Here is a 25,924-nt window from a genome sequence, read left to right as displayed (position 1 = left end):
CTGTCTACCCCTGGCCCCTGGCAGCCACTGTTTTTTTGTTTTTGTCTTTTTATTAGTCTCTACAGTTAACCTTTTCCAGAATGCCGTATGGTTGGAATCATACAATATGTAGCCATTTTAGACTAGTTTCTTTCACTTAGTGATATGCATTTAAATATCTTCTATATTTTTTGGTGGTTTGATAGCTCATTTCTTTTTAGTGCCAAATAATATTATACTGTCTGAATGTATCACACTTTATCCACTCACCTACAGGAAATCTGGTTGTTTTTAAGTTTTGGCACTTACAGCTGCTATGGGCGTCTGTGTGCAGGTTTTGTGTGGACGTAAGTTTTTGGTTCCTTTGGGTAAATACCAAGGAGCAGGATTGCTGGGTCGTGTACACAGTTGCTCCACATCCTCCTCAGCACTTGGTGTGGTCAGTGTTCTGGATTTTGGACATTCTGATGGGTGTGGAGTGGTACCTTGTGTGTAGTGGGCTTTTTTTTGTTTTGTTTTGTTTTGAGACAGAGTTTCACTCTTGTTGCCCAGGCTGGAGTGCACTGGTGCGATCTCGGCTCACTGCAACCTCCGCCTCATCCTCCTGAGGAGCTGTGATTACAGGCGCCTGCCATCACGCCCAGCTAATTTTTGTATTTTTAATAGAGATGGGGTTTCGCTATGTTGGCCAGCCTGGTCTCGAACTCCTGATCTCAGGTGATCCATCTGCCTTGGTCTCCCAAAGTGCTGGGATTACAGGCATGAGCACCACACCCGGCCCCAGTTGGTTGAGGTGTCTGTTAAAGTGTTTGCTCTACTATTTTAGTTGGGTTGGTTTCTTTCTTTCTTTTTTCTTTTTTTTTTTTTGAGATGGAGTTTCGCTCTTGTTGCCCCGGCTGGAGTGCAGTGGTGCTATCTTGGCTCGCTGCAACCTGCGCCTCCCGGGTTCAAGGAATTCTCCTGCCTCAGCCTCCCGTGTAGCTAGGATTACAGGCACCTGCCACCATGCCCAACTAATTTTTGTAGTTTTAGTAGAAACAGGGTTTCACCACATTTGCCAGGCTGGTCTTGAACTCCTGACCTCAGTTGTTCCACCTGCCTTGGCCTCCCAAAGTGGAATTACAGGCATGAACCACTGCTCCTGGCCTTTTTTTTTTTTTTTTTTTTTTTTGTGGAGACGTGGTCTGACTCTGTCACCCAGGCTGGAGTGCAGTGGCATGATCTCGGCTCACTGCAACCTCAGCTTCTGGGTTCAAGTGATTCTTCTGCTTCGACCTCCCGTGTGCCACCACGCCGGCTAATTTTTGTAGTTTTTTTGTAGAGATGGGGTTTCACCATGTTGACCAGGCTGGGGTTGTTTTCTTATTGTTGAGTTTTAAAATATCTTTCTATATTTTGGATAATGGTTCTTTGTCAGATAAGTCTTTTGCAAATATTTTCTTTCAGTCTGGAACTTGTTTTGTATTCTCTTGACAGTGTCTTTTGCAGAGCAGATATTTTTAATTTTAATGAAGTTCAACTTAACAATTCTTTCTTTCATGGGTCGTGCTTTCAGTGTTGTATCTGAAAAGTCATCGCCAAACCCAAAGTCATCTATATTTTTCTCCTGTGTTATCTATCTTCTAGGATTTTTATAGTTTTGCCTTTTACTTTAGGTCTGTGATCCATTTTGAGTTAGTTTTCGTGAAGGGTGTCCATACACTCCATGTCTTTTTTTTTTTTTTGAAATGGAATCTTGCTCTGTGGCCCAGGCTGTAGTGCAGGGGTGTGATCTCAGCTCACTGCAACCTTCGCCTCCCGGGTTCAGGTGGTTCTCCTCCTGCCTCAGCCTCCTGAGTAGCTGGGGTTACAGGTGCACGCCACCACACCCAGCTAATTTTTATATTTTTAGTAGAGATGGGGTTTCACTATTTTGGCCAGGCTGATCTCGAACTCTTGACCTCAAGTGATCCACCCGCCTCGGGCTTCCAAAGTGCTGGGATTACAGGCATGGGCCACCACACCTGGTCTCATGTCTTTTTTTCTTGTGGATGTCTAGTTTTTCAGCAGCATTTGTTGAAAAGACTGTCTGTTCTCTATTATATTGCCATTGCTCCTTTGTCAAAGATCAGTGACTATGTGGTTCTATATCTGGGCTCTCTATTCTGCCTGTTCCATTGATCCAATTGCCTATTCTTTTGCCCGTCCCACACTATCTTTTTTTTTTTGAGACAGGGTCTTGCTGTGTCACCGAGGTTGGAGTGCAGCAGTGCAATCATGGATCACTGCATCCTCCACCTCTCCGGCTGAAGCAATCCTCCCACCTCTGCCTTCTAAGTAGCTAGGATTATAGGCACGCAGGTAAATTTAAAATTTTATATAGAGATGGAGTCTCGCTATGTTTCCCAGGCTGGTCTTGAACTCCTGGGTCCGAGCGATCCTCCTCTCTCAGCCTGCCAAAGCACAGGGATTACAGGCGTGAGCCACTGTGCCTGGCCACACACTGTCTTGATTACAGCAACTTTATGATAAGTCTGAGTTGGATGGTGTCAATCCTCCAACTTTGTTCTCCTTTAATACCATGTTGGCTATTCTGGGTCTTTTGCCTCTCTCTATAAACTTTATTTATTTATTTATTTATTTATTTATTTATTTATTTATTTATTTTGAGATGGAGTCTCACTCTGTCACCCAGGCTGAAGTGCAGTAGTGCAATCTCAGCTCACTGCAACCTTTACCTCCTGGATTCAAGCAATTCTCCTGCCTCAGCCTCCTGAGTAGCTGGGATTATAGGCACCTGCGACCATGCTCAGCTAATTTTTGTATTTTTAGTAGAGATGGGGTTTCACCATGTTGGCCAGGCTGGTCTCAGGGTGAGTTCTCTTGGCATCTGAAGGGAGGACGCAGCCACTGCATCCCTCTGCAGTGAGGCAGCACTGCCCTTCCCTCTGTGTGTGAATGGGGAGCCAGAATGAGCAACATCAGAGGAAACTTCCAGTCTGAAAGCAGAAGCCAGGAAAAGCAGGGAAGACCGAGGGAGCTGAGATACAGAGTGCAGGGACCAGAAAAAGTAATTTAAACCCCCCGTGAAAAGCAGCCCTGTATATATAGGCTTAGAGATAAGTGTGAAGATGGGTCCCGACATGGGCATTTGGAGAAGAGGAGGGAGCCCTTGCATGTGAAGCATACACACGTCATTGGAAGGGTTGGAGGAGCAGAGGACAAATCCTAGAACAGCGGCAACAGCAGCAAGCGTTGGACACGGAGTCCAGGAACAGACGGAGATGCAGACCAGGGTGGAGCAGAGAGTGTGCCATGAGCCAGGCCGGAAGGACGTGGTCTCTGGACCAAAGAAGGTGCCTTAAGCATTTTCTAAAGCTGGGGCGAGGGAAGACCCTGAAAGCTGAGCAGGCATCCTGGGAGTGGGCTCCTTACAGAAGTGGAGGAGAGAAGAGGTGTGGTCTTCACGTGCCCCCCTTCTCAGGAAGCTGCAAGATGAGGGTGAGGGGTGCCCTGAGTGGGCTAGAGCACACCCCTGCCAGCCCTGAGCACAAGGCGGGACTAGGAGCAGAAGGGCTGAAGGTGTCCTGACGTCTTTGACCAAAGGGCTCGTTCCTAGGAGGTTTGTAAATCTGCTGGGGAGTTTGGGGCAAGAGTTTATACTGGGCAGAAACTTTGCATTCGTAAAAAGGATGGAATTATGAACTTTGGAGAACAGACCCCACTGTGTGGCCTAACTGGAAACACTATTTATAGTGACATGATAATGTCAGCGATGACTTGACAGAAGGTTCACACAGCCCTATTGGGAGGTGTGGAGTGGGGCTGTGTTGGCAAAGAGATACACCCTGACGTGCCTTCCAGCCAGCAGATGATGCTCTGAGGGGTGCGCTGGGGGACAGTCCAGGAGCAGCGGTGCCTGCGGGCTGTGTGCGTAGTGGTAGTAAGTACCCGAGGACAGGGCTGAGGGATGGAAGTGCCCACTGCAGAGTGGCAGGGGTGAGGCCTCTGCACGCTTGGGAGTCGCTCAGTGTTGGTTTGTGAGCCAGCACCCTGTGTGTGTTGCCATGGGGAAATAAAATACAGCTGGTTATGGGCTGAATGACGTCCGCCCCCAAAGTCACACATCGAAGTCCTGACCCCCCAGTACTTCAGAATGTGCACTTACTTGGAAATAGGGTTGTTGGAGATGTAATTAGTTAAGATGGGATCACACTGGAGCATGGTGAGTCCTGCCCCAAAATGACTGATGTCATTATAAAATCGGGAGACTTGGACACAGGCACACACAGGGAGAATGCGGTGGGAAGATTGGAGTGACGCCAGAGCCGGAGGGGGGCCTGAGCACATCCCTCCCCAGAGCCTTCAGAGGGGCGTGGCCCTGCTAGCATCTTGGTCTTGGACTCCCAGCCTCCAAGGACAGCTGGCTAGTTCATTTCTGTCCTAAGCCACCACTTTGTGATAGTTGGTTGTAGGAAACTAATTCATGGCTCTACGAATGCTGTATCTGACTCCATGTGGATCGAGTTAAAACACAGAAAAATAGAAACTGCTTTGGTGCGTTTTGGAGGATGGAGTCCTGGAGAATGAGAGTGGCCAGAGCCGCCAGCCGAGGGCATTTTGCCACTGTCCCGTGAGGCGGCCATATGAGCGGAGGCATTGCCTGTGGTGGGGACTCATCCCTGCTGCCCCCGTGGAACTCCAGCTCTGCGTTTGACCCTCCTAGGGGTCTGCAGGGCACTGGTGTGGCCAGAACCCAGGGAGCGAGAGGAGACGATGGGATAGTTGGGGGACCAGGGTGAGGATTTTGGCCTCTGTCCTAAGGGCTGAGGAGGCTGTTTCTGGGGGCCAGAGTGCCATGATCTGCTTTCCGTTGAGGTCGAGCCAAGCGTTGCCCAGTGGATGGGAACGGGTGTAGGCTGCTGCGGCCCTCCAGACCTTGAGGATCAGGCTTAAGCTGGGTGCAGAGGTGGAAGGAGAGGCAGGGAAAGCCCCTGGGGTTGTCGGCTGAGTCACCAGTGCAGTTACAAGGAAGGGAGTTACAGTGCAGTTACAAGGAGCCTTTGGGAGTGAGGATGGCGACTTAATGCAGGAAAAGTGGAAGTGAGTTCGTTGTAGCCGTCCTCTGAAGTGAGCCCACTTAGTGTGGGGAGAAGGCATAGCCTGGGCTCAGGGCGGTGCTCGTGGGCTTGGGAGGGACCGCTTCCTGTTCAGAGGGGCCGGTGCTGAGAGGTCCTGGAGTAGGGGCGAGGGATGCCCGATGCCAGCTGTGCCTCCCGGAGCTCAGGTTGTGGTCCTCTCCGCTGGCTCCCACTCCTCACCTGTTGGTGGCAGGGACAGTGAGTTCTAGCAGCTGGAGCCAGGTTTCTCTCACTTCCCACGTCTCTTCTACATCTACCTCGAACCCAGAGGTCTCTTTTCCCACTTGTCCTGGCCTTTGTCTCCTTTTCCGGGCCCCTCTTGTTTAGCTTTCAGTCCTGGCTTCAATATCACTGCCTTAGAGGGACCTCTCTGATCGCCCCTTGAAAAGGCTGTCCTGCCGTGGTGGGGTCCTGCGGCATCTTCACCGCCACCATCCATCACAATTTCCATATCTCTGGGCTTTCCCAGCTCCGGCAGGGGCTTCCTCTGGTCCTGAACTCCTCCTTCCCCAGACTTCCCTCATGCAGACTGGTCTCTGAGAACTGCCAAGGGGGAGGGACTTGCTGTCCATCATGCCTCATGACTGGTGCTGCATCCTCATGGCTCAGTTTATTGTAAGGGGAGACGGGCCTGGCATTGTGTGTGTGGAATTGCATCCCCCAGGAGGTTATGTTCAAGTCTGCACCCCCAATACTTGCAAATGTGACTTTATTTAGAAATACAGTCTTTGCAGATGCTATTGTAATTTTTTTTTTTTTTTTTGAGATGGAGTCTCACTCTGTTGCCCAAGTTGGAGTGCAGTGGCATGATCTCAGCTCACTGCAACTTCCACCTCCTGGGTTCAAGCAATTCTCCTGCCTCAGCCTCCCAAATAGCTGGGACCACGGGCATGTGCCACCATGCCCAGCTAATTTTTTGTATTTTTAGTAAAGACAGGATTTCACCGTGTTAGCCAGGATGGTCTCGATCTCCTGACTTCGTGATTTGCCTGCCTCGGCCTCCCAAAGTGCTGGGATTACAGGCGTGAGCCACCGTGCCCGGCCAGATGCTATTGTAATTAATGTAAATTAAGATGGCGTAAAAACCCGGGAGGCGGAGCTTGCAGTGAGCTGAGATCCGGCCACTGCACTCCACCCTGGGCGACATAGCGAGACTCCGTCTCAAAAAAAAAAAAAAAAAAAAAAAAAAAAAAAGATGAAGTCATATGATTAGAGTGGGCTCTCACTCAATTATTGGTGTCCTTATAAGAAGAGATAGTGACACAGAGACTCTATGGCAATGGGAAGAAGGCCGCGTGGTGACAGAGGCAGAGATTGCAGTGGTACAGCTACAAGCCAGGAAATGCCGAGGACTCCTGGAGCCGCTGGAAACTGGAGAGAGGCTGGAACCGGTTCCCCTCAGCCTCCAGAAGGAGGCAGCTGTCGATACCTCCGGTTTGGGCTTCTGGCCTCCAGAACTCAGAGTAAACTTTTGTTATTTGAAGCCCCTCAGTTACGGGAGATTGGTATAATGGCCCTGCTGGCATCTTGGAAGCCAACACACGTGTCGGTGACGACCTGAGTAACGCCTTCCTTCCTGCGGGAAATGCGTGTTCCACAGGAGGGTCTCCTCCCCTCCCTGCGCAGCACTCACAATCCCCGTCTCCTGGGCTCCCAGCAGGGAGCTGCCGTTGGCAGCAGACGTGGTCCCTCCTGTGCTGCATGCGCCTCTCGCGTGTCAGAGCTGCTGCTTGGACACCGCTAGGTGCTCCGCATTGGCGCTGCTGGACACTTGCCCTGGCTGCTGCTTTGCGAGCACACTTTATCTGATTTTTTTTTTTTTTTAAATGGAGTCTCACTCTGTCACCACGCTGGAGTGCAGTAGTGTGATTTCGGCTCACTGCAACCTCCGCCCCCCGGGTTCAAGTGATTCTCCTGCCTCATCTTCCTGAGTAGCTGGGACTACAGGTACGTGTCATCACACCCAGCTAATTGTTTTGTTTTTTTTTTTGAGATGGAGTCTCACTCTGTTGCCCAGGCTGGAGTGAGTGGCATGATCTTGGCTCACTGCAAGCTCCGCCTCCTGAGTTAATGCCATTCTCACGCCTCAGCCTCCGGAGTAGCTGGGGCTACAGGCGCCCGCCACCACGCCCGGCTAGTTTTTTGTATTTTTAGTAGAGACAGGGTTTCACCTTGTTAGCCAGGATGGTCTTGATCTCCTGACCTCGTGATCCACCCGCCTTGGCCTCCCAAGGTGCTGGGATTGCAGGTATGAGCCACTGTTCCCGGCCACGCCCAGCTAATTTTTATATTTTTAGTAGAGATGGGGTTTCACCACGTTGGGCCAGGATGGTCTCAATCTCCTGACCTCATAATCCACCCGCCTTGGCCTCCCAAAGTGCTGGGATTACAGGTGTGAGCTACCGCGCCCAGCCTGTCTGATGTATTAAAGTCTGTGAGTTATGAGAGTGTGACTCTTTGTGACTCTTTTTTTTTTTTTTTTTTGAGACAGAGTCTTGCTCTGTCGCCCAGGCTGGAATGTAGTGGCGCGATCTCAGCTCACTGCAAGCTCCGCCTCCCAGGCTCACGCCATTCTCCTGCCTCAGCCTCCCAAGTAGCTGGGACTACAGGCGTCTACCACCGCACCTGGCTAGTTTTTTTTTTTTTTATTTCTAGTAGAGACGGGGTTTCACCGTGGTCTCGATCTCCTGACCTCGTGATCCGCCCACCTTGGCCTCCGAAAGTGCTGGGATTCCAGGCGTGAGCCACCGCGCCTGGCCGAGAGTGTGACTCTTGTGCACACATGTCATCGTTTCTCTATGGAGGGCGTGCAGACCCTCCAGGCGTTCACATCTCACGTGACCACAGGCAGTAGTCATAGCCAGTAGTGCAGCGTCAGTGTGGCGTGGTGCTGGCATCTGACGGTGCTCAGGCAGATTTGGGACACGTCCTCCCTGCCCTTTTTCTGACCCAGTGTCACGTGCTGCATTGGGACCCCCTCCAGTCTGGGCCGGGCCTCGCCGATCTCTTTCCTGACCCGATGCTTCTGAAGGTTTCTGGCTGATCATTTTGTAGGGTTGGTCTGTTTTGAGATTGTCTGACATTTCTTCAGAATCAAATAATCAGGTTCCAGGCCAGGGGTGGTGGTGATACATGCCTGTAATCCCAGCACTGTGGGAGGCTGAAGTGGGTGGATCACCTGAGATCAGGAGTTTGAGACCAGCCTGGCCAACATAGCGAAACCCTATCTGTACTACAAATACAAAAACTAGCCGGGTGTGGTGGCGTGTGCCTGTAATCCCAGCTACTTGGGTGGCTGAGGCAGGAGAATCGCTTGAACTCGGGAGGCGGAGGCTGCAGTGAGCTGAGATCGCACCACTGCACTCCAGCCTGGGCGACAGAGAAAGACTCTGTCTCAAAAAAAAAAAAAAAAAAGGGGAAATTCAGGTTCCTGTGTTTGCGTCCTGGGTGCCCCGCAGGAGGCTCTTGGGGTGTTCACATTGATTGCTGGGTTCAGGTGCCTGCTGGGTACCCCTGCTGTTACTGTTTTTCCTTGGTGACTGCCGAGCATCTTTTGGGGGTCACTTTGAGGCTGTGAGCTCTGTTTCTCACCATATGTTCTCTGCGGGTCCAGCATCATGGATGCATCTTGCCTGAGACTGTTGTGTTGGGATGTTGGTCGAGTGATGGTTTTAAAGCACTTCCCTCATTCTCTCTGCACTCACTCGTGGCTCCCCACCGCCCCGTGAGGAGGTGCTTTCCCGCCACCCCCACCTCACCTGGGTCCGTGGGTTCCTGTGTTCCTGATTCCTGGGTTCGTGGGTCTGTGGGTTCCTGGGTCTGTGGGTCTGTGGGTTCCTGGGTTTGTGGATTCCTAGGTTTGTGGGTTCTGCATCCATGGGTCTGTGGGTTCCTGGGTCTGTAGGTTCCTGGGTCTGTGGGTTCCTGGGTCTGTGGGTCTGTGGGTTCCTGGGTCTGTAGGTTCCTGGGTCTGTGGGTTCCTGGGTCTGTAGGTTCCTGGGTCTGTGGGTTCCTGGGTCTGTGGGTTCCTGGGTCTATGGGTCTGTGGGTTCCTGGGTCCGTAGGTTCCTGGGTCTGTAGGTTCCTGGGTCTGTGGGTCTGTGGGTTCCTGGGTCTGTGGGTTCCTGGGTCTGTAGGTTCCTGGGTCTGTGGGTCTGTGGGTTCCTGGGTCTGTAGGTTCCTGGGTCTGTAGGTTCCTGGGTCTGTGGGTCTGTGGGTTCCTGGGTCTGTGGGTTCCTGGGTCTGTAGGTTCCTGGGTCTGTGGGTCTGTGGGTTCCTGGGTTTGTGAATTCCTAGGTTCATGGGTTCCTGGGTATCTGGGTTCATGGGTTCCTGAGTTCCTATGTTCGTGGGTTCCTGGGTTCCTGTGTTCACTGCCGCTTGCTTTGCTCTGTGTTACCGGCAGGCTACTGGGGAGCCATCCTCACTTCCTGCACCTCGACAGGTTCCAACTCTTTTCCCTGCCCCAGCCCTGAAATCAGCCATTTCTACACAGACTGTGAAGACTGTTTTTAAAATAAAATCCTAGTTATTATTTTTCAAGTTATAGTGTGGCTGCTGTCCCCTTTCTAAGGTTTTGTGTGTGCTTTGTGCAACCAGGAGGGTTCAGAATGTGGGTGTGCAGCCCCTCATGGTGCATGGTGTGAAGGGAGCTGGCCCTCGCCATGCAAGAATGGTTGGTGGAATTAGGGAGGGAGGCTGGCTTGTCAGCCATAGAGCCCCGTCCTGTGAGGGCTCTGACGCTGAGACAGAGGTGAGGCCGGGCCGTGGCTGTCAGCTGGGGGCTCTGAGCTGGGACAGAGGTGAGTCTGGGCCGTGGCTGTGAACTGGGGGCTCTGAGCTGGGACAGAGGTGAGTCTGGGCCGTGGCTGTGAACTGGGGGCTCTGAGCTGGGACAGAGGTGAGTCTGGGCCGTGGCTGTGAACTGGGGGCTCTGAGCTGGGACAGAGGTGAGTCTGGGCCGTGGCTGTGAACTGGGGGCTCTGAGCTGGGACAGAGGTGAGTCTGGGCCGTGGCTGTGAACTGGGGGCTCTGAGCTGGGACAGAGGTGAGTCTGGGCCGTGGTGTGAACTGGGGGCTCTGAGCTGGGACAGAGGTGAGTCTGGGCCGTGGCGTGAGCTGGGGGCACTGAGGCTGGGACAGAGGTGAGTCCGGGCCGTGGCTGTGAACTGGGGGCTCTGAGCTGGGACAGAGGTGAGTCTGGGCCGTGGTGTGAACTGGGGGCTCTGAGCTGGGACAGAGGTGAGTCTGGGCCGTGGCTGTGAACTGGGGGCTCTGAGCTGGGACAGAGGTGAGTCTGGGCCGTGGTGTGAACTGGGGGCTCTGAGGCTGGGACAGAGGTGAGTCTGGGCCGTGGCTGTGAACTGGGGGCTCTGAGCTGGGACAGAGGTGAGTCCGGGCCGTGGTGTGAACTGGGGGCTCTGAGCTGGGACAGAGGTGAGTCTGGGCCGTGGCTGTGAACTGGGGGCTCTGAGGCTGGGACAGAGGTGAGTCTGGGCCGTGGCGTGAGCTGGGGGCACTGAGGCTGGGACAGAGGTGAGTCCGGGCCGTGTCTGTGAACTGGGGGCTCTGAGCTGGGACAGAGGTGAGTCCGGGCCGTGGTGTGAACTGGGGGCTCTGAGCTGGGACAGAGGTGAGTCTGGGCCGTGGCTGTGAACTGGGGGCTCTGAGCTGGGACAGAGGTGAGTCCAGGCCGTGGCTGTGAACTGGGGGCTCTGAGCTGGGACAGAGGTGAGTCCGGGCCGTGGCTGTGAACTGGCGGCTCTGAGGCTGGTACAGAGGTGAGTCTGGGCCGTGGTGTGAGCTGGGGGCTCTGAGCTGGGACAGAGGTGAGTCTGGGCCGTGGCGTGAGCTGGGGGCACTGAGGCTGGGACAGAGGTGAGTCCGGGCCGTGTCTGTGAACTGGGGGCTCTGAGCTGGGACAGAGGTGAGTCCGGGCCGTGGTGTGAACTGGCGGCTCTGAGGCTGGTACAGAGGTGAGTCTGGGCCGTGGTGTGAGCTGGGGGCTCTGAGCTGGGACAGAGGTGAGTCTGGGCCGTGGCGTGAGCTGGGGGCACTGAGGCTGGGACAGAGGTGAGTCCGTGCCGTGGCTGTGAACTGGGGGCTCTGAGCTGGGACAGAGGTGAGTCTGGGCCGTGGTGTGAACTGGGGGCTCTGAGCTGGGACAGAGGTGAGTCTGGGCCGTGGCTGTGAACTGGGGGCTCTGAGCTGGGACAGAGGTGAGTCTGGGCCGTGGTGTGAACTGGGGGCACTGAGGCTGGGACAGAGGTGAGTCCGGGCCGTGGCTGTGAACTGGGGGCTCTGAGCTGGGACAGAGGTGAGTCCGGGCTGTGGTGTGAACTGGGGGCTCTGAGCTGGGACAGAGGTGAGTCTGGGCCGTGGCTGTGAACTGGGGGCTCTGAGGCTGGGACAGAGGTGAGTCTGGGCCGTGGCGTGAGCTGGGGGCACTGAGGCTGGGACAGAGGTGAGTCCGGGCCGTGGCTGTGAACTGGGGGCTCTGAGCTGGGACAGAGGTGAGTCCGGGCCGTGGTGTGAACTGGGGGCTCTGAGCTGGTACAGAGGTGAGTCTGGGCCATGGCTGTGAACTGGGGGCTCTGAGCTGGGACAGAGGTGAGTCCGGGCCGTGGCTGTGAACTGGGGGCTCTGAGCTGGGACAGAGGTGAGTCCGGGCCGTGGCTGTGAACTGGGGGCTCTGAGCTGGGACAGAGGTGAGTCCGGGCCGTGGTGTGAACTGGGGGCTCTGAGGCTGGTACAGAGGTGAGTCTGGGCCGTGGCTGTGAACTGGGGGCTCTGAGCTGGGACAGAGGTGAGTCTGGGCCGTGGCTGTGAGCTGGGGGCTCTGAGGCTGGTACAGAGGTGATTCCGGGCTGTGGCTGTGAAGTAGGGGCTCTGAGGCTGGTACAGAGGTGAGTCTGGGCCGTGGTATGAGCTGGGGGCACTGAGCTGGTACAGAGGTGAGTCTGGGCCGTGGTGTGAGCTGGCACCCCAGTTGCTGGTGGCTTTCCCCAGCTGACATTGACCAGCATTGGGTGTGCAGTGTGACTGGCTCTGATTTGTGCTGCTTAGTTTGAGACTATTTGAATGGAGCCACTGCTGCAGAGAGACCTCCTTCTGAAGCATCACAGTGGGCCCGGCTGACCCTGACCCAGCGCAGGACACCCCTCTTGGAGTCTGGGGCTCTTGGCTGTGGGCTGGAGATGACAGTGGTGGCTGCCGAGGGTGGTGGGAGTGGGCAGCGCCGAGCGCGTGATTTCAGACCCAGTGAGCCAGGTGGTCACAGCCTGATTTCAGACCCAGTGAGGCAGGTGGGCACAGCCTTTAGCTGGTGTGTTGTGTCCCCTGGCCTGGAACAGCCCTATGGGTGGGTGGCACCTATCAGGACCTGTGCACAGACCCTGCCTGGATTTGGTCTGCCCAGTCTCCTGGACCTGACAGCAACAGGGCTGTGCCTGGTGACGGGAAGGCTCTGAGCCAGGCCGGGTGGCCCACTGTGCGCGTAGCTGCTGTGTTGGTGGCGCCTTTGCCCTGGCCCTCGTTTGGGAAGATGCTGGCTTTTGGGCTCTAGGGAAGTGTCTATGGGTTTCTGTTGAGAGCAGTTGTATATGCACATTTTAAGTGTGGAACGCAGGTATTGAACCGTGTTGAAACCTTTCCAGCATTGGCAGAAGTGTGCGTGTGAGTCTCCTTTGCCCTCTACTTTACTGGCAGGTGGCATGGCCCAAGTGGCCGGCGGTCCTTCCAATGGGGCGGCCCACGTGCCTCCCACGTGCCAGGCTTTTAGGGCAGATGCTTGTGAACGCTGCTGCCTATGGGTTGCCTTCATTGGTGGAGGTGAGGCCTCAGCTTTGGCGTCCTGTCCACCCTTAATCCTTGCCTAGGAGCAGTCTGTGGGCCCCAGAAGACTGGCCAGAAGCTGGAGCTGGGCGGCAGCTGAGGACGCGCACCTTGGAGGTTGTGTGGAGGTTCCATCACTGCTGTCTTAATTCCCAGGCACTCTTCTTTTTCTCTGGAAGTTCCTTTTTAAGGGTGTCCTGGTCTTCATGGAGGTGCCGTGTCACTCCGAGCGCAGAGGGCTGCTGCTGAGGAAGTCCTTACCCTCCCACCTAGGGCTCTTCTCCAAGTTGCTGGTTTTGCTTGTTTGCCCCTTGTCTGTTTTGGCCTCTGTTGGGTCTGAACTAGGTGGCCTTGGCAGCTCCTCACACCCAACAGTGGGAGCCTGAGAAGGGTCAAAGCTGGGGCAGGTTGGGGACACGCTGGGCGCAGGGCCACCTTGCTGGGCACCTCGGCCCGTTGGTGTCTGTTGGGAGCAGCCCTGGGGCAGCCCCGCAGCCTCTGCCGGCAGTACAGACAGAGCTGCCCATTCCTGGGGCTGGAGAGCTCAGGGCCTGAAAGACCCCCCGAGCCCTCGCCCTTCCTCTGCCGGCCCCTTGCTGTCAGCAGACCAGGTGCGGACCCTGGTAGGCTTCCTCTGCCCCAGCTTCCGTGGAGAGCGCTTGCCCAGCTGGCTGGCGGGAGTGGGAGGGGTGTTTGGCCACTTGGAGCAGAAGGGGGTGGGTAGTCAGGGTTTCTGCATTCCTGGCTTGATACTGGCTTTCCAGCAGCTTCCCAGCTTCCAGAATGTCCTTGCCATCATCTCCCATCCTATTTCCCCTTTTTTGGAGCAGGAGACTGGGATGGCCTATCTTTTTCTTTCAGTTGAGGCTTCCAGGGGGCGAGATGGGTCTAACATGTGCCTTTGCCTTTAGCCAGAAGACCACCGTGATCAGATTTTCCAGAAAAGAACTTGCATGGTAGTTTTGAAAATGGGAGGGTGTTTGTGAGGCAGGATATCAGAAATACTTTATACACAGGGGACCTGGCATGTAACAGAAACACCAACAAAATGATTTTGCGTATAATCACATGGTGATTTATCTCTTCTGAGAAACAGGCACAAATCCTGAAGAGCCTGTGGCACGGACTGCTCATCTGTAAGGAAAGTGGAGACATGACCTTGAGATTTAGCTCAGAACTAGCAATGCCGGGGCCTTCGAGAGTCTGATGTTCCAGCACTCTAGTGCCGGTTGGTGTGGACGGAGGACACGGGGCCCCAACCATGGTCACACTCATCACTGAGAAGCTACAGAGCCAGAGCCTGGACGACCTCACCTGCAAGACCGAGGCTGGTCCGGTAAGCAGCTGCAGGTGGCACAAGGCTGGGTGCCCCTCTCCCGTGCTGTCACAGGGGAATGGCCACACTGGGAAGTGGAGGTGAGGGCTAAGTTCTCAGAGGCCTGGGAGGCACTGCTAGGCCAGGCATGGTGGTGTCTGGTACACAAGTGGGCCCCAGAGCCCATCAGTGTCATCACAGCGGATTTTCAGCATCATTTAAAAAAACAGACTTATTAAAAATGCCAGCGGGGCACAGTGGCTCACGCCTGTAGTGCCAGCACTTTGGGAGGCTGAGCGCGCAGATCAATTGAGGTCAGGAGTTTGTAACCAGCCTGGCCAACATGGTGAAATCGCATCTCTACTAAAAATACAAAAACTAGCCGGGCGTGGTGGCAGGCGCCTGTAGTCCCAGCTACTCGGGAGGCTGAGGCAGGAGAATGGTGTGAACCTGGGAGGCGGAGCTTGCAGAGAGCTGAGATGGCGCCACTGCACTCCAGCCTGGGCAACACAGCGAGACTCCGTCTCAAAAAAAAAAAAATGCCTTGAGTTGCTATTTAAAAAGATAGGGTTTTACTGAAAGGCTGACTTACACACGGAAGCTGGAGCCCCAAGCACAGGTGTGCCTGTTAGCATCCAATCAAGCAGCAGCATGTGCCCCACTGGCCTCCCTGTCCCTCCCCTCCTAGCTCCACCTCCCAAGGGAGCCTCTGTCTTGGATTTGATCACCACATTAGCTTCCCACAGGCAGATTGATTTTCCTACAGTCATGGTGAAGTGAACTTTGGATGTGCCACCTTCAGGACCCACCCCCCGCCCTGGTTAGAAGGCATATCTAGAAGGAGGTGGCTGATGTCTAGCCTGGAGGGTCTTGCCAGGCCCTCAGAGCCAGCAGAGGTGCTTGGAACACCTGCCTGTCCTGGGCCCGGCTTGGCCGTGGCTCTGGAGGCGTGAGCACGCTGCATTTGTAGCCCCGTGCATGTTATGGAAATGAGAGGGTGAAGGGAAAGCTGTGGGTCTCAGGCCTTTGGGCTGGACACGTGTGACCCATCTTCACCGCAGGGGGTTCCAGCAAGGGTCTGCGGGTCCAAGCTGAAGCCTCTCCTCCCAAGAGCTGGCGAGCATGGGCGTTGGGCTGTGGGAGGTGGCATGCGGCCTGAACCTTTGCAAGCACTGCTTATGGGGCCTGGCGCTCAGGGCCACGATGACCGAGGTGACCATGGCAGTCAGTGCTGGCTGTGTCCTGTAGTCAGTACGTTTCTGGCTGTCAGCCCATGGGTAGGGGTGGCTGAGGCGGGGAAGGCAGTGCTTGCCTGATGTCTCAGTGCCTTGCTGGCTGCAGAACCGTGTTCTTTCCAGACACCGTGGCCAGTTCCCATTTTTTCTTCTCTTTTTCTGGAGACAGAGTCTTGCTTTGTCATCCACGCTGGAGTGCAGTGGCACCATCTCGGCTCACTGCAACCTCTGCTTCCTGGGTTCAAGTGATTCTTGTACCTCAGCCTCCCGAGTAGCTGGGGTTACAGGCACACGCCACCACACCCGGCTAAATGTTTTTTTTTTTTTTTTTTTTGAGATGGAGTCTTGCTCTGTTGCCTAGGCTGGAGTGCAATGGCACAATCTTGGCTCACTGCAACCTCTGCTTCCCAGGTTCAAGCAATTCTCCTGCCTCAGCCTCCTGAGTAGCTGGGATTACAGGTGTGTGCCACCAGGCAAGGCTAATTTTTGTATTTTTAGTAGATGGGGTTTCACCATGTTGGTCAGGCTGGTCTCGAGCTCCTGACCTCATAACCTGCCTGCCTCGGCCTCCCAAAGTGCTGGGATTACAGGTGTGAGCCACTGTGCCTGGCCTAAATTTTGTATTTTTAGTAGAGACGGAGTTTCACCATGTTGGCCATGTTGGCGAGGCTGGTAAGTGATCTGCCCACCTTAGCCTCCCGAAGTGTTGGAATTACAGGCGTGAGCCACCACGCCTGGCCCTATTTTTCCTTTTGATTAAATGGAGAAAACGTTTTTAAGGAATCTCTAACCAAGACCAAAGGATACAGAGTGGCATATGCCTGTCAGATGGCTGTGTGCCTCCGAGGACATTTTTGGCAAGTGGATGTCAGCCAGGGCGTGGGCAGCTTTCCAGGGAGGTGGCTACACAGCGTGTCTGCTGGGCCTGGGAGGTGTCTGGACAGATGTCCTGGTTTGGAGTGACCCACAGGCCCCCACATCCTCTGTGCTTTAGGTGGCCACTCTTCACCTCTTGTTTTCAGCTTTGATTTTAGATACGGGGGTATATGTGCAGGTTTGCCCCTTGGGTGTATTGCATTCGGGTTGTGAGCATAGTACCCAGTAGGTAGCTCTTCAGGCCCCTGCCTCCTTCCTCCCTCCCGTTCTTCATCTCTTTACGGAGCACTTGTCCCTTGACAGAGAGAAGGCAGCGTGGGCAGTTCCTCGGTCAGCCTCAGCCTTGGGACAGGAGCCCTGGGGGCCCTGCAGGGTGAGTGGTCATGAGGGTTCCATCACAGCCTGCTCTTGCTCCTGCTCCTGCTGACCCGGCTCTATTAGTGGCCAGCCAGGCCCACTGTTGCGTCTTCTGCTGTCAAAGATGGTTTTTCCCAGTGACTCCTGTTTTCTTAAAACACGGCCTGTGAATATGGCGGTGGTTTCTTTCTGAAATGGGAGGACAAACCTTTTTATCCCTAAGTGTAAACCTTTTTACTTTTTTTTTTTTTTTTTGAGATGGAGTCCTTGCCCTGTTGCCCAGGCTGGAGTGCAGTGGAGTACTAGCATGTCACTGCAACCTCTGCTTCCAGGGCTCAAGCGATTCTCCCGCCTCAGCTTCCTGAGTAGCTGGGACTACAGGGGTGTGCCACCATGCCCAACCTATTTTTTAATTTTTAATTTTTTTTGAAAGGGATGGAGTCTTGCTCTGTCGCCCAGGCTGGAGTACAGTGGTGCAGTCTTGGCTCACTGCAAGCTCTGCCTCCCGGGTTCAAACGATTCTCTTGCCTTAGCCTCCCGAGTAGCTGGAATTACAGGCACCACCACCATGCCCAGTTAATTTTTTTTTTTTTTTGTATTTTTAGTAGAGATGTGGTTTCACCATATTGGCCAGGCTGGTCTTGAACTCCTGACCTCAAGTGATCCACCCACCTCAGCCTCCCAAAGTGCTGGGATTACAGGCATGAGCCACTGTGCCCAGCCTTTATCAGGATTTTAAAATTTTATGTATTTATTTTCATTTTTTTTTTTTTTTTTTTTTTTTTGAGACGGAGTCTCACTCTGTCGCCCAGGCTGGAGTGCAGTGGCCAGATCTCAGCTCACTGCAAGCTCCGCCTCCCGGGTTCACGCCATTCTCCTGCCTCAGCCTCCCGAGTAGCTGGGACTACAGGCGCCCGCCACCTCGCCCGGCTAGTTTTTTGTACTTTTTAGTAGAGACGGGGTTTCACCGTGTTAGCCAGGATGGTCTCGATCTCCCGACCTCGTGATCCGCCCGTCTCGGCCTCCCAAAGTGCTGGGATTACAGGCTTGAGCCACCGCGCCTGGCCTATTTTCATTTTTTAGATGGAGTCTCGCTCTGTTGCCCAGGCTGGAATGCAGTGGTACGATCTCGGCTCACTGCAACCCCTGCCTCCCAGGTTCAAGCGATTCCCCTGCCTCAGCCTCCTGAGTAGTTGGGATTACAGGCACATGCCACCAAGCCCAGCTAATTTTTGTATTTTTAGTAGAGACGGGGTTTCACCTTGTTGGTCAGGCTGGTCTCGAACTCCTGACCTCAGGTGATCCACCCCCGTTGGGCTCCCAAAGTGCTGGGATTACAGGCCTGAGCCACTGCACCCGGCCGGGTTTTTTGATCTTTGTGATGAGGACAGTGTGATTGCCTGTGTTGAAGAAACCCAGTTACTCAGTGATAGACTGTTTACACGTGAGACCAGCTCTCCCACGTAACTTGTGAATATCTAAACACAAGTTACTTCTAACATTCACGGAAACAAGTCAGTATTTTAAGTAGCCAATTCGTTGCATAAAAATAGAAATTGATGTTTTCAAAGGTGACTTAAAATAGTATTTTTATGAAAAATAAGTGTAGACAATTGTACAGAGTAGAAACTCATACATTCATGTGTGAGTTTCTGTGTGGAAGTATGTCTTCGTACATACCCACGGCCTGGCCTCAGTGAGCAAGCAAAGCGGGCGCCGTTAGCTCAGGGCTCCTTGTTTGATCTGTACCTTCACCCAGTCCCCTCCTGCCATGATTTCATAGTGCATTCTAGACATACTTTCTCTGCAAATATCTCATTCTGTATCTCCAAAAGATAAAGACTTTAAGACACATGACCAGAATGTCATTTTCACACCTAAAACCCTCAGAGATTCCTTAATATCTCTAAATATCCTGTCAGCGTTCAAACTTCCCCAATTGTCTGAGTTTATGAATTTGTTCAGGGAGTCCAGATTCAGGGTGTCTCTTGTCCCTTTTCCCCGTGGGGTCCCCCTTGGAGCTTGTGTGTTGAGGACGCAGCTACTTGTCCTGGAGTGTCTAGGCTGCATGCCCTGGCTGGCACCTCACGCGCTCCCCTCCCATGTTTGTTCCGGAGTTGCTGGTTGGAGCCAGTGCTGCCCTGCCTCCTATGGTTCCCTCTAGTTGCACATGGAATTTTTTTTTTTGTTGTTGTTGTTGTTGAGTCAGAGTCTCGCTTTGTCGCCCAGACTGGAGTGCAGTGGCTGGATCTCAGCTCACCGCAAGCTCCTCCTCCCGGGTTCACGCCATTCTCCTGCCTCAGCCTCCCGAGTAACTGGGACTACAGACGCCCGCCACCTCGCCCAGCTAGGTTTTTGTATTTTTTTAGTAGAGACGGGGTTTCACCGTGTTAGCCAGGATGGTCTCGATCTCCTGACCTTGTGATCCGCCCGTCTCGGCCTCCCAAAGTGCTGGGATTACAGGCTTGAGCCACCGCACCCGGCCGCACATGGATTTTTAAACTGAAATTAAAGTTGATTTAGTGATTTAGCTTTTTTTTTTTTTTTTGAGATGGAGTCTTGCTCTGTCGCCCAGGCTGGAGTGCAGTGGCACGATCTCGGCTCACTGCAAGCTCCACCTCCTGGGTTCATGCCATTCTGAGTAGCTGGGACTACAGGCGCCCGCCACCACGCCCGGCTAATTTTTTTTTTTTTGTATTTTTAGTAGAGATGGGGTTTCACCATGTTAGCCAGGATGGTCTCAATCTCCTGACCTTGTGATCCACCCGCCTCAGCCTCCCAAAGTGATGGGATTACAGGCGTGAGCCACCGTGCCCAGCCTTTTTTTTTTTTTTTTAAAGACAGGGTGTCACTAATTTGTGAACGTATTTGGTAGAGACAGGGTCTTGCTGTGTTGCCCAGGCTAGTCTCTAACTCCTGGCCTCAAGTGACCCTCCTGATGCGGCCTCCCAAAGTGCTGAGATTGCAGGCGTGAGCCACTGCGCCCAGCCTACGGTTCGTTAAAGTAGAACCCACATAATGCTCTTTCCCTCTTGGACCAGACACACTGCTAGTGCTCACTGTCTCTGGGTGGCTGGTGGCTGCCGTGGTGGACAGCACCAGTATGGACAGCCTGTCGGCTGTCCCTCACCACAGAATGTTCTCGCAGGTGGTGCTGTGAGGCTCGAAGCCTAATCAGGTTTGTGTTTGAGAGACCACCATTTGCTCATCCGTTTCTCTGTTTTTGGACCTTTGGGTGGTTTCCATATTTAAGTATTAGGGATAATGCAGCTGTGAACATTCATGTGTGAGTTTCTGTGTGGAAGTTTCATGTGTGAGTTTCTGTGTGGAAGTTTCATGTGTGAGTTTCTGTGTGGAAGTTTCATGTGTGAGTTTCTGTGTGGAGGTTTCATGTGTGAGTTTCTGTGTGGAGGTTTCATGTGTGAGTTTCTGTGTGGAGGTTTCATGTGTGAGTTTCTGTGTGGAGGTTTCATGTGTGAGTTTCTGTGTGGAGGTTTCATGTGTGAGTTTCTGTGTGGAGGTTTCATGTGTGAGTTTCTGTGTGGAGGTTTCATGTGTGAGTTTCTGTGTGGAGGTTTCATGTGTGAGTTTCTGTGTGGAGGTTTCATGTGTGAGTTTCTGTGTGGAGGTTTTATGTGAGTTTCTGTGTGGAGGTTTCATGTGTGAGTTTCTGTGTGGAGGTTTCATGTGTGAGTTTCTGTGTGGAGGTTTCATGTGTGAGTTTCTGTGTGAAAGTATGTCTTCATTTCTTTTGGGTGCAAACCTAGTTGTGGGATTGCTGGATCATATGGAAATTCTATGTTTAACATTTTGAGGAACTGCCAAGCCGTTTTCCACAGTGTCTGTACCATGTTCTGTTCCACAGCAATACATGAGAGTTGTAATTTCTCTCACTCTCGTCAACGTGTGTTATTGTCCATTTTTTTGATAAAGGCCACCTTCATGGGTGTGGGGTGGTATCTCATTGTGGTTCTGATTTTCATTTCCCTATGGTTAGCTATGTTGAGCATGTTTTCACGTGCTCATTGGCCATTTGTATCTCCTTTTGAGAAATAGCTAATGAAATCCCATTTTTACTTTAAAATTGGGTTATTTCTCTTTTTAGTTATGAGTTGTAAGAACTTTTTTTTTTTTTTTTGAGACAGGGCCTTGCTCTGTTGCCCAGGCTGGAGTGCAGGGTCTCAATCACTGCTCACTGCAGCCTCGACCTCCTGGGCTCAAGTGATCCTCCTGCCTCAGCCTTCTGAGTAGCTAGGACTACAGACATGTGTGACCACACCCAACCTTTTTTTTTTTTTTTTTGATGGAATCTTGCTCTGTTGCCCAGGCTGGAGTGCAGTGATGCAATCTCAGCTCACTGCAACCTCAGCCTCCCGGGTTCAGGAGAGTCTTCTGCCTCAGCCTCCTGAGTAGCTGGGATTACAGGCATCCGCCACTACGCCCGACTAATTTTTTTTTTTTTTTTTTGAGACGGAGTCTAGCTCTGTTGCCCAGGCTGGAGTGCAGTGGCCGGATCTCAGCTCACTGCAAGCCCCGCCTCCCGGGTTCATGCCATTCTCCTGCCTCAGCCTCCCGAGTAGCTGGGAGTACAGGCGCCCGCCACCTCGCCCGGCTAATTTTTTTTGTATTTTAGTAGAGACGGGGTTTCACCGTGTTAGCCAGGATGGTCTTGATCTCCTGAACTCGTGATCCGCCCGTCTCGGCCTCCCAAAGTGCTGGGATTACAGGCTTGAGCCACCGCGCCCGGCCCACCCGACTAATTTTTATATTTTTAGTAGAGACGGGGTTTCACCATGTTGGCCAGTCTGGTTTTGAACTCCTGACTTTGTGATCCATCTGCCTCGGCCTCCCAAAGTGCTGGGATTACAGGTTAGAGCCACCACGCCCAGCCCACACCCAGCTATTTTTTAAAAATTTATATCTTTTAGAAAAGGGGTCTCACTGTGTTTCCCAGGCTAGTTTCGACCTCCTGGACTCAATGGGTCCTCCCGCCTCAGCCTCCCAAAATGCAGGGATTACAGGTGTGAGCCACGACACCTGGCCAGTAAGAGTTTTTTATAGTTTCTTCCCCCGCTCTGTCATTCTGTCATCTCGAGAATGGTCTGTAAGTGGAGTGACACAGTGCGCAAGCATTTGAGTTCTGCCTTTCTGTCAGCATGCTTCCCTAGAGGTCCTTCCAGCGGTTCCTCTACGCCACCAACAGGTGCTCCATAGCGTGGAGGTGCACTCTGTGTAACCATGTGGAGGAATGCCGCAGTCCTAATACAAATCATAACGTGATTTTTAGGGTTCTGTCCTCAGGGGGGGCCTACACAGACGACCAGTGACCACAGGCATGAGGCGGTGGGAGGGCAGTGGGCACGGGTGCCTTGCTGAGCTGCCCGAGCAGCAAAGAAGGTTCGAGGTGTGATGGCAGCTGAGTGCTGGAAGATGGGCAGGGTCTTAATGTTGGGGTGGGCAAAGACCATCAGGGGCCACAGGGAAGGGGACATGGTGGGTGGGCGGGGCCAGCATTACACTGTGCTCTGGCTGGGGCTTCCCCAGAGAGCCCGGGGCAGCAGCCAGGAGACGGCAGGGCCTGAACGTCGCGTGTGAAGGTCATTCAGTGCGTTGGGGTGTCCCCACGGCACTGGCTGTGCTGGGTTAGCAACATGGTGCTCACTTCCTGCAGGGAGGCGGGTGGGAAGCAGGTGACTGAGGAGTCGTGATGGTACATCAGGAAAAAAGTAGAGCCCAAGGGGTGCTGGGAGTTTATATAGGGCGCCTGGTGTTTATATGTGACCCCTGGGTGGAGCTGGAAAGTGGGTGGTGAGCCGTATGGACACCTGGGGAGAGTTAGCCAGGCGGAGATTCCCATGACCGTGGGAGGCTGTGAGAGTGGGAGCCTGGGGGCACAGGCACCTGGGATCTGACTCTCAGGAGTCCAGAGGGCAGAGTAGAGGGCCACAGCCAGGACCAGAGCGGCAGTTCCCGGGCTGAGGGGCGGAGAGCAGGGAGAGCTGAGAATGTCAGGGTGGAGGAGAGAGGAGGCGGTGTGATGGGGCTGTGCTGGGGGCCATGGGCGCAGGGAAGCTCACTGTGCCACCAGCCTGGCGGGCATGGTGTGGGTGGGTGGCGGGCTGTGGTGTCCTCCAGCTCTGTGCCACTGTGCAGATACAGGCTGGGATTGATTGGTAGAGAGTTGGTTTTTAAAAACTTTTAGGTTTTGGCCGGGCGCGGTGGCTCAAGCCTGTAATCCTAGCACTTTGGGAGGCCGAGACGGGCGGATCACTAGGTCAGGAGATCGAGACCATCCTGGCGAACACGGTGAAACCCCGTCTCTACTAAAAAATACAAAAAACTAGCTGGGCGAGGCGGCGGGCGCCTGTAGTCCCAGCTACTCGGGAGGCTGAGGCAGGAGAATGGCGTAAACTCGGGGGGCGGAGCTTGCAGTGAGCTGAGATCCGGCCACTGCACTCCAGCCCGGGCGACAGAGCCAGACTCCGTCTCAAAAAAAAAAAAAAAAACTTTTAGGTTTTGTTTGTTTGTTTTTTGTTTTTGAGACGGAGTCTCGCTCTGTCACCCAGGCTGGAGTACAGAGGTGTGATCTCTGCTCACTGCAAGCTCTGCCTCCTTGGTTCACACCATTCTCCTGCCTCCGCCTTCTGAGTAGCTGGGACTACAGGTGCCCGTCACCACGCCCACCTAATTTTTTGTATTTTTAGCAGAGATGGGGTTTCACCGTGTTAGCCAGGATGGTCTCGATCTCCTGACCTTGTGATCTGCCCGCCTCAGCCTACCAAAGTGCTGGAATTACAGGCGTGAGCCACTGCGCCTGGCCTAAAAACTTTTAGTTTTTTAAAGACAGGGTCTTGCTGTGTTGCCTAGGCTGGAGTGCAGTGCACTCAGTTGCTCACTGCAGCCTTGATTTCCCCAGCCCAAGCAATGCTCCCACCTCAGTCACTCACTGCAGCTTTGACCTCCCCAGCCCAAGCAATCCTCCCACCTCAGCGTCTTGAGTAGTTGGAATCACAGGCTCATGCCATCACATCAGCTCTTTTTTTTTTTTTGTAGAGACCAGGTTTCCGTGTGTTGCCTGGGCTGGTCTCAAACTCCTGGGCTCAAGTGATCATCTCACGTTGGCCTCCCACAGTGCTGGGATTCCCCTGTGTCCAGCCCTGAAGTACAGCTTTCTTTTTTTTCTTCTTTTTCTGAGACAGAGTCTCGCTCTTGTTGCCAAGGCTGGAGTGCAGTGGTGTGATCTCAGCTCGCTGTAGTCTCTGCCTCCCGGGTTAAAGCGATTCCCCTGCCTCTGCCTCCCAAGTAGCTGGGATTATGGGCACCCACCATCACACCCGGCTAATTTTTGTATTTTTAGCAGAGACAGGGTTTCACCATGTTGGTCAGGCTGGTCTCAAACTCCTGGGCTCGAGCAATCCTTCCGCCTTGGCCTCCCACAGTGCTGGGATTCAGGTGTGTGCTTCCGTGCCCAGCCCTGAAGTCCAGATTTCTTGAGGCTTAAGGGGTGCATGTTCATGTTCCCCGAAATCCGGATGTTGAAATCCTCACCCTCAAGGGGATGGGATGAATATTTGGAGGTGGGGCCTTTGGGAGGTGATTAGGTCATGGCGGCAGTGCCTCATGAATGGAATTAAGTGCCCTTATGAAAGAGGTATCAGAGAGGAAGCCAGCCCCTTCGACCATGCATAGATACAACCAGAAGAGCCATCTGTGAACCAGGAGGTGGCCTTACCAGACACTGAATCTGCCGTCCCTTGATCTTGGACTTCTGCCTCCAGGACTGTGAGGAATAAATGTTTTTGATAAGCCTCCGTCCTAAGCCTGTGGGACCTGGCTGCCCGGCCTCTCCTGGCTCCCGGGGACCCTGGCTCTGTTTGTCTGCCGTGCGCACATCCCACACGGCCAGCACCACTGGGAGTAGCTGCTGCCCCTGGCATGTCTTTGCACAGAAGTGGTCACATCTGGGGCCATGCAGGCTTGTGGCTCCTTCAGGCTGCCCATGAGAGCCATCTATGCCGGCTGGGATGGGAAAGTCCTTTCCTTGCTAGACATTTTCTGTGGCCGCGTCAGGCTGGGTGCTGTTCATGTGACCCTGGAGACAGGTGCTGTGTGGAACAGGAAGAGAGTGAGGTCCTGGTGCTTGCTAGGGGAGGCCCAGAGGTGGGAAGATCTATAGCGACAAGGGTCCCTGTGGCGTGAAAGCCTTCAGGTCCTCTAGCAGAGCTGCCTGGGTTCCGAGGTGGGAGAACCTGGAGGTCATGTGGTTCCCGTGCCTGCACCAGGCCCCGTCCTCATGATGTGGCCAGGTGCTCACAGCTCGACACTGCTGTGTTGGCTGAGGTGGGACCCCGTGTGTACGTGGCCTGTCTGTGGATGGGTGTCTTTTTTTGGGGTCACAAACCCAACTTTTAACTTAATCCCTTTATGGGAAGCAGCGAAGGATTTCCTTTTAATTTTATCATGTTTGGGAATGTTATCACAGGATGCAGTGCCGTGGACTTAAGTGTTAACTGAGAGGTTCTGAGGTATGGCAGAGGAGCCCTAGAACTCTAAGGCAGAAAAGCAGAGGGGCTGCTGTGCCTGGACCCTGTGGGACAGCCATGTCCTTGTCACAGGGTGGCCTTTTGTGTTCTCACAGACCAGGAGTCTCTGGGAGGTTAGGGAGCTTGCTGGGTACCTGGCAGGACACCCCTCCTGTGCCCCATCCTCTGCAGGGCCCTGTGTCCCGCCTGCACGGGCCAGCGTGTGGAAGCAGACACGTAATGGCCTCCAAGCCGCTATCTGCCAAGCAGCTCCCTGACATTTCATGGGGCAGGGAAGAGAGCCCTGTGGCATTTCCCTTAGTGCCCTCCATACAGACCCTCAAGTTGCCACCATGCCCAGTGGCTTTCCTGCTTCCAGGGTGGGAGGCCCCCCTCTGGATGTCTCCCTGGACCACGCCACACTCCAGAGCTTGGCTTAGGGGCTCCGGTCCTGTGTCTGAGCTGTTGCAAATGGGAAAGGGCCCCCTGGGTCTTGGCTGAAGTTCTTGCCGAAAAGTAAGTGGTGGTGAGGTTTGCGAAGATGGCTGCAGTCGAGGCTGCCGAAAGGCAGGAGGGCCTGAGCTTCAGGAGCAGGGACAGGATGCATGCCTGTGGCTTGGAATAAAAATGTCTGAGGCCAGCCTTCAAGTACTTGTGAGGCCAAGGCAGGCAGATCACGAGGTCAGG

At 53.8% G+C, this 25,924-nt stretch overlaps 1 protein-coding gene across 10 annotated transcripts in view; it reads left to right on the top strand.

The window, feature by feature from the left end:
• Nucleotides 1-25,924, top strand: part of FAM53A (family with sequence similarity 53 member A) — a 47,071-nt gene that overhangs the window by 4,170 nt on the left and 16,977 nt on the right. For 7 of the 10 annotated variants that reach the window (XM_074039215.1, XM_005554274.5, XM_074039214.1 and 4 more), the window contains exon 2: nt 14,029-14,268. Coding sequence is in view for 8 of the 10 variants with exons in the window: in XM_005554274.5 (XP_005554331.3) it covers nt 14,194-14,268 (75 nt within the window). In the remaining 2 variants the exon portion in view is untranslated. Of the gene's footprint in view, nt 1-6,294; nt 7,047-12,976; nt 13,050-14,022; nt 14,269-25,924 lie in introns of those variants that run through there. The other 3 variants (XM_065544660.2, XM_065544661.2, XM_045392017.3) reach the window with 3 other exon arrangements.

This window comes from Macaca fascicularis, chromosome 5, assembly GCF_037993035.2.
Source record: "Macaca fascicularis isolate 582-1 chromosome 5, T2T-MFA8v1.1".
Taxonomy (NCBI): Eukaryota; Metazoa; Chordata; class Mammalia; order Primates; family Cercopithecidae; genus Macaca; species Macaca fascicularis.
This window is presented reverse-complemented; position numbering and strand designations above follow the sequence as displayed.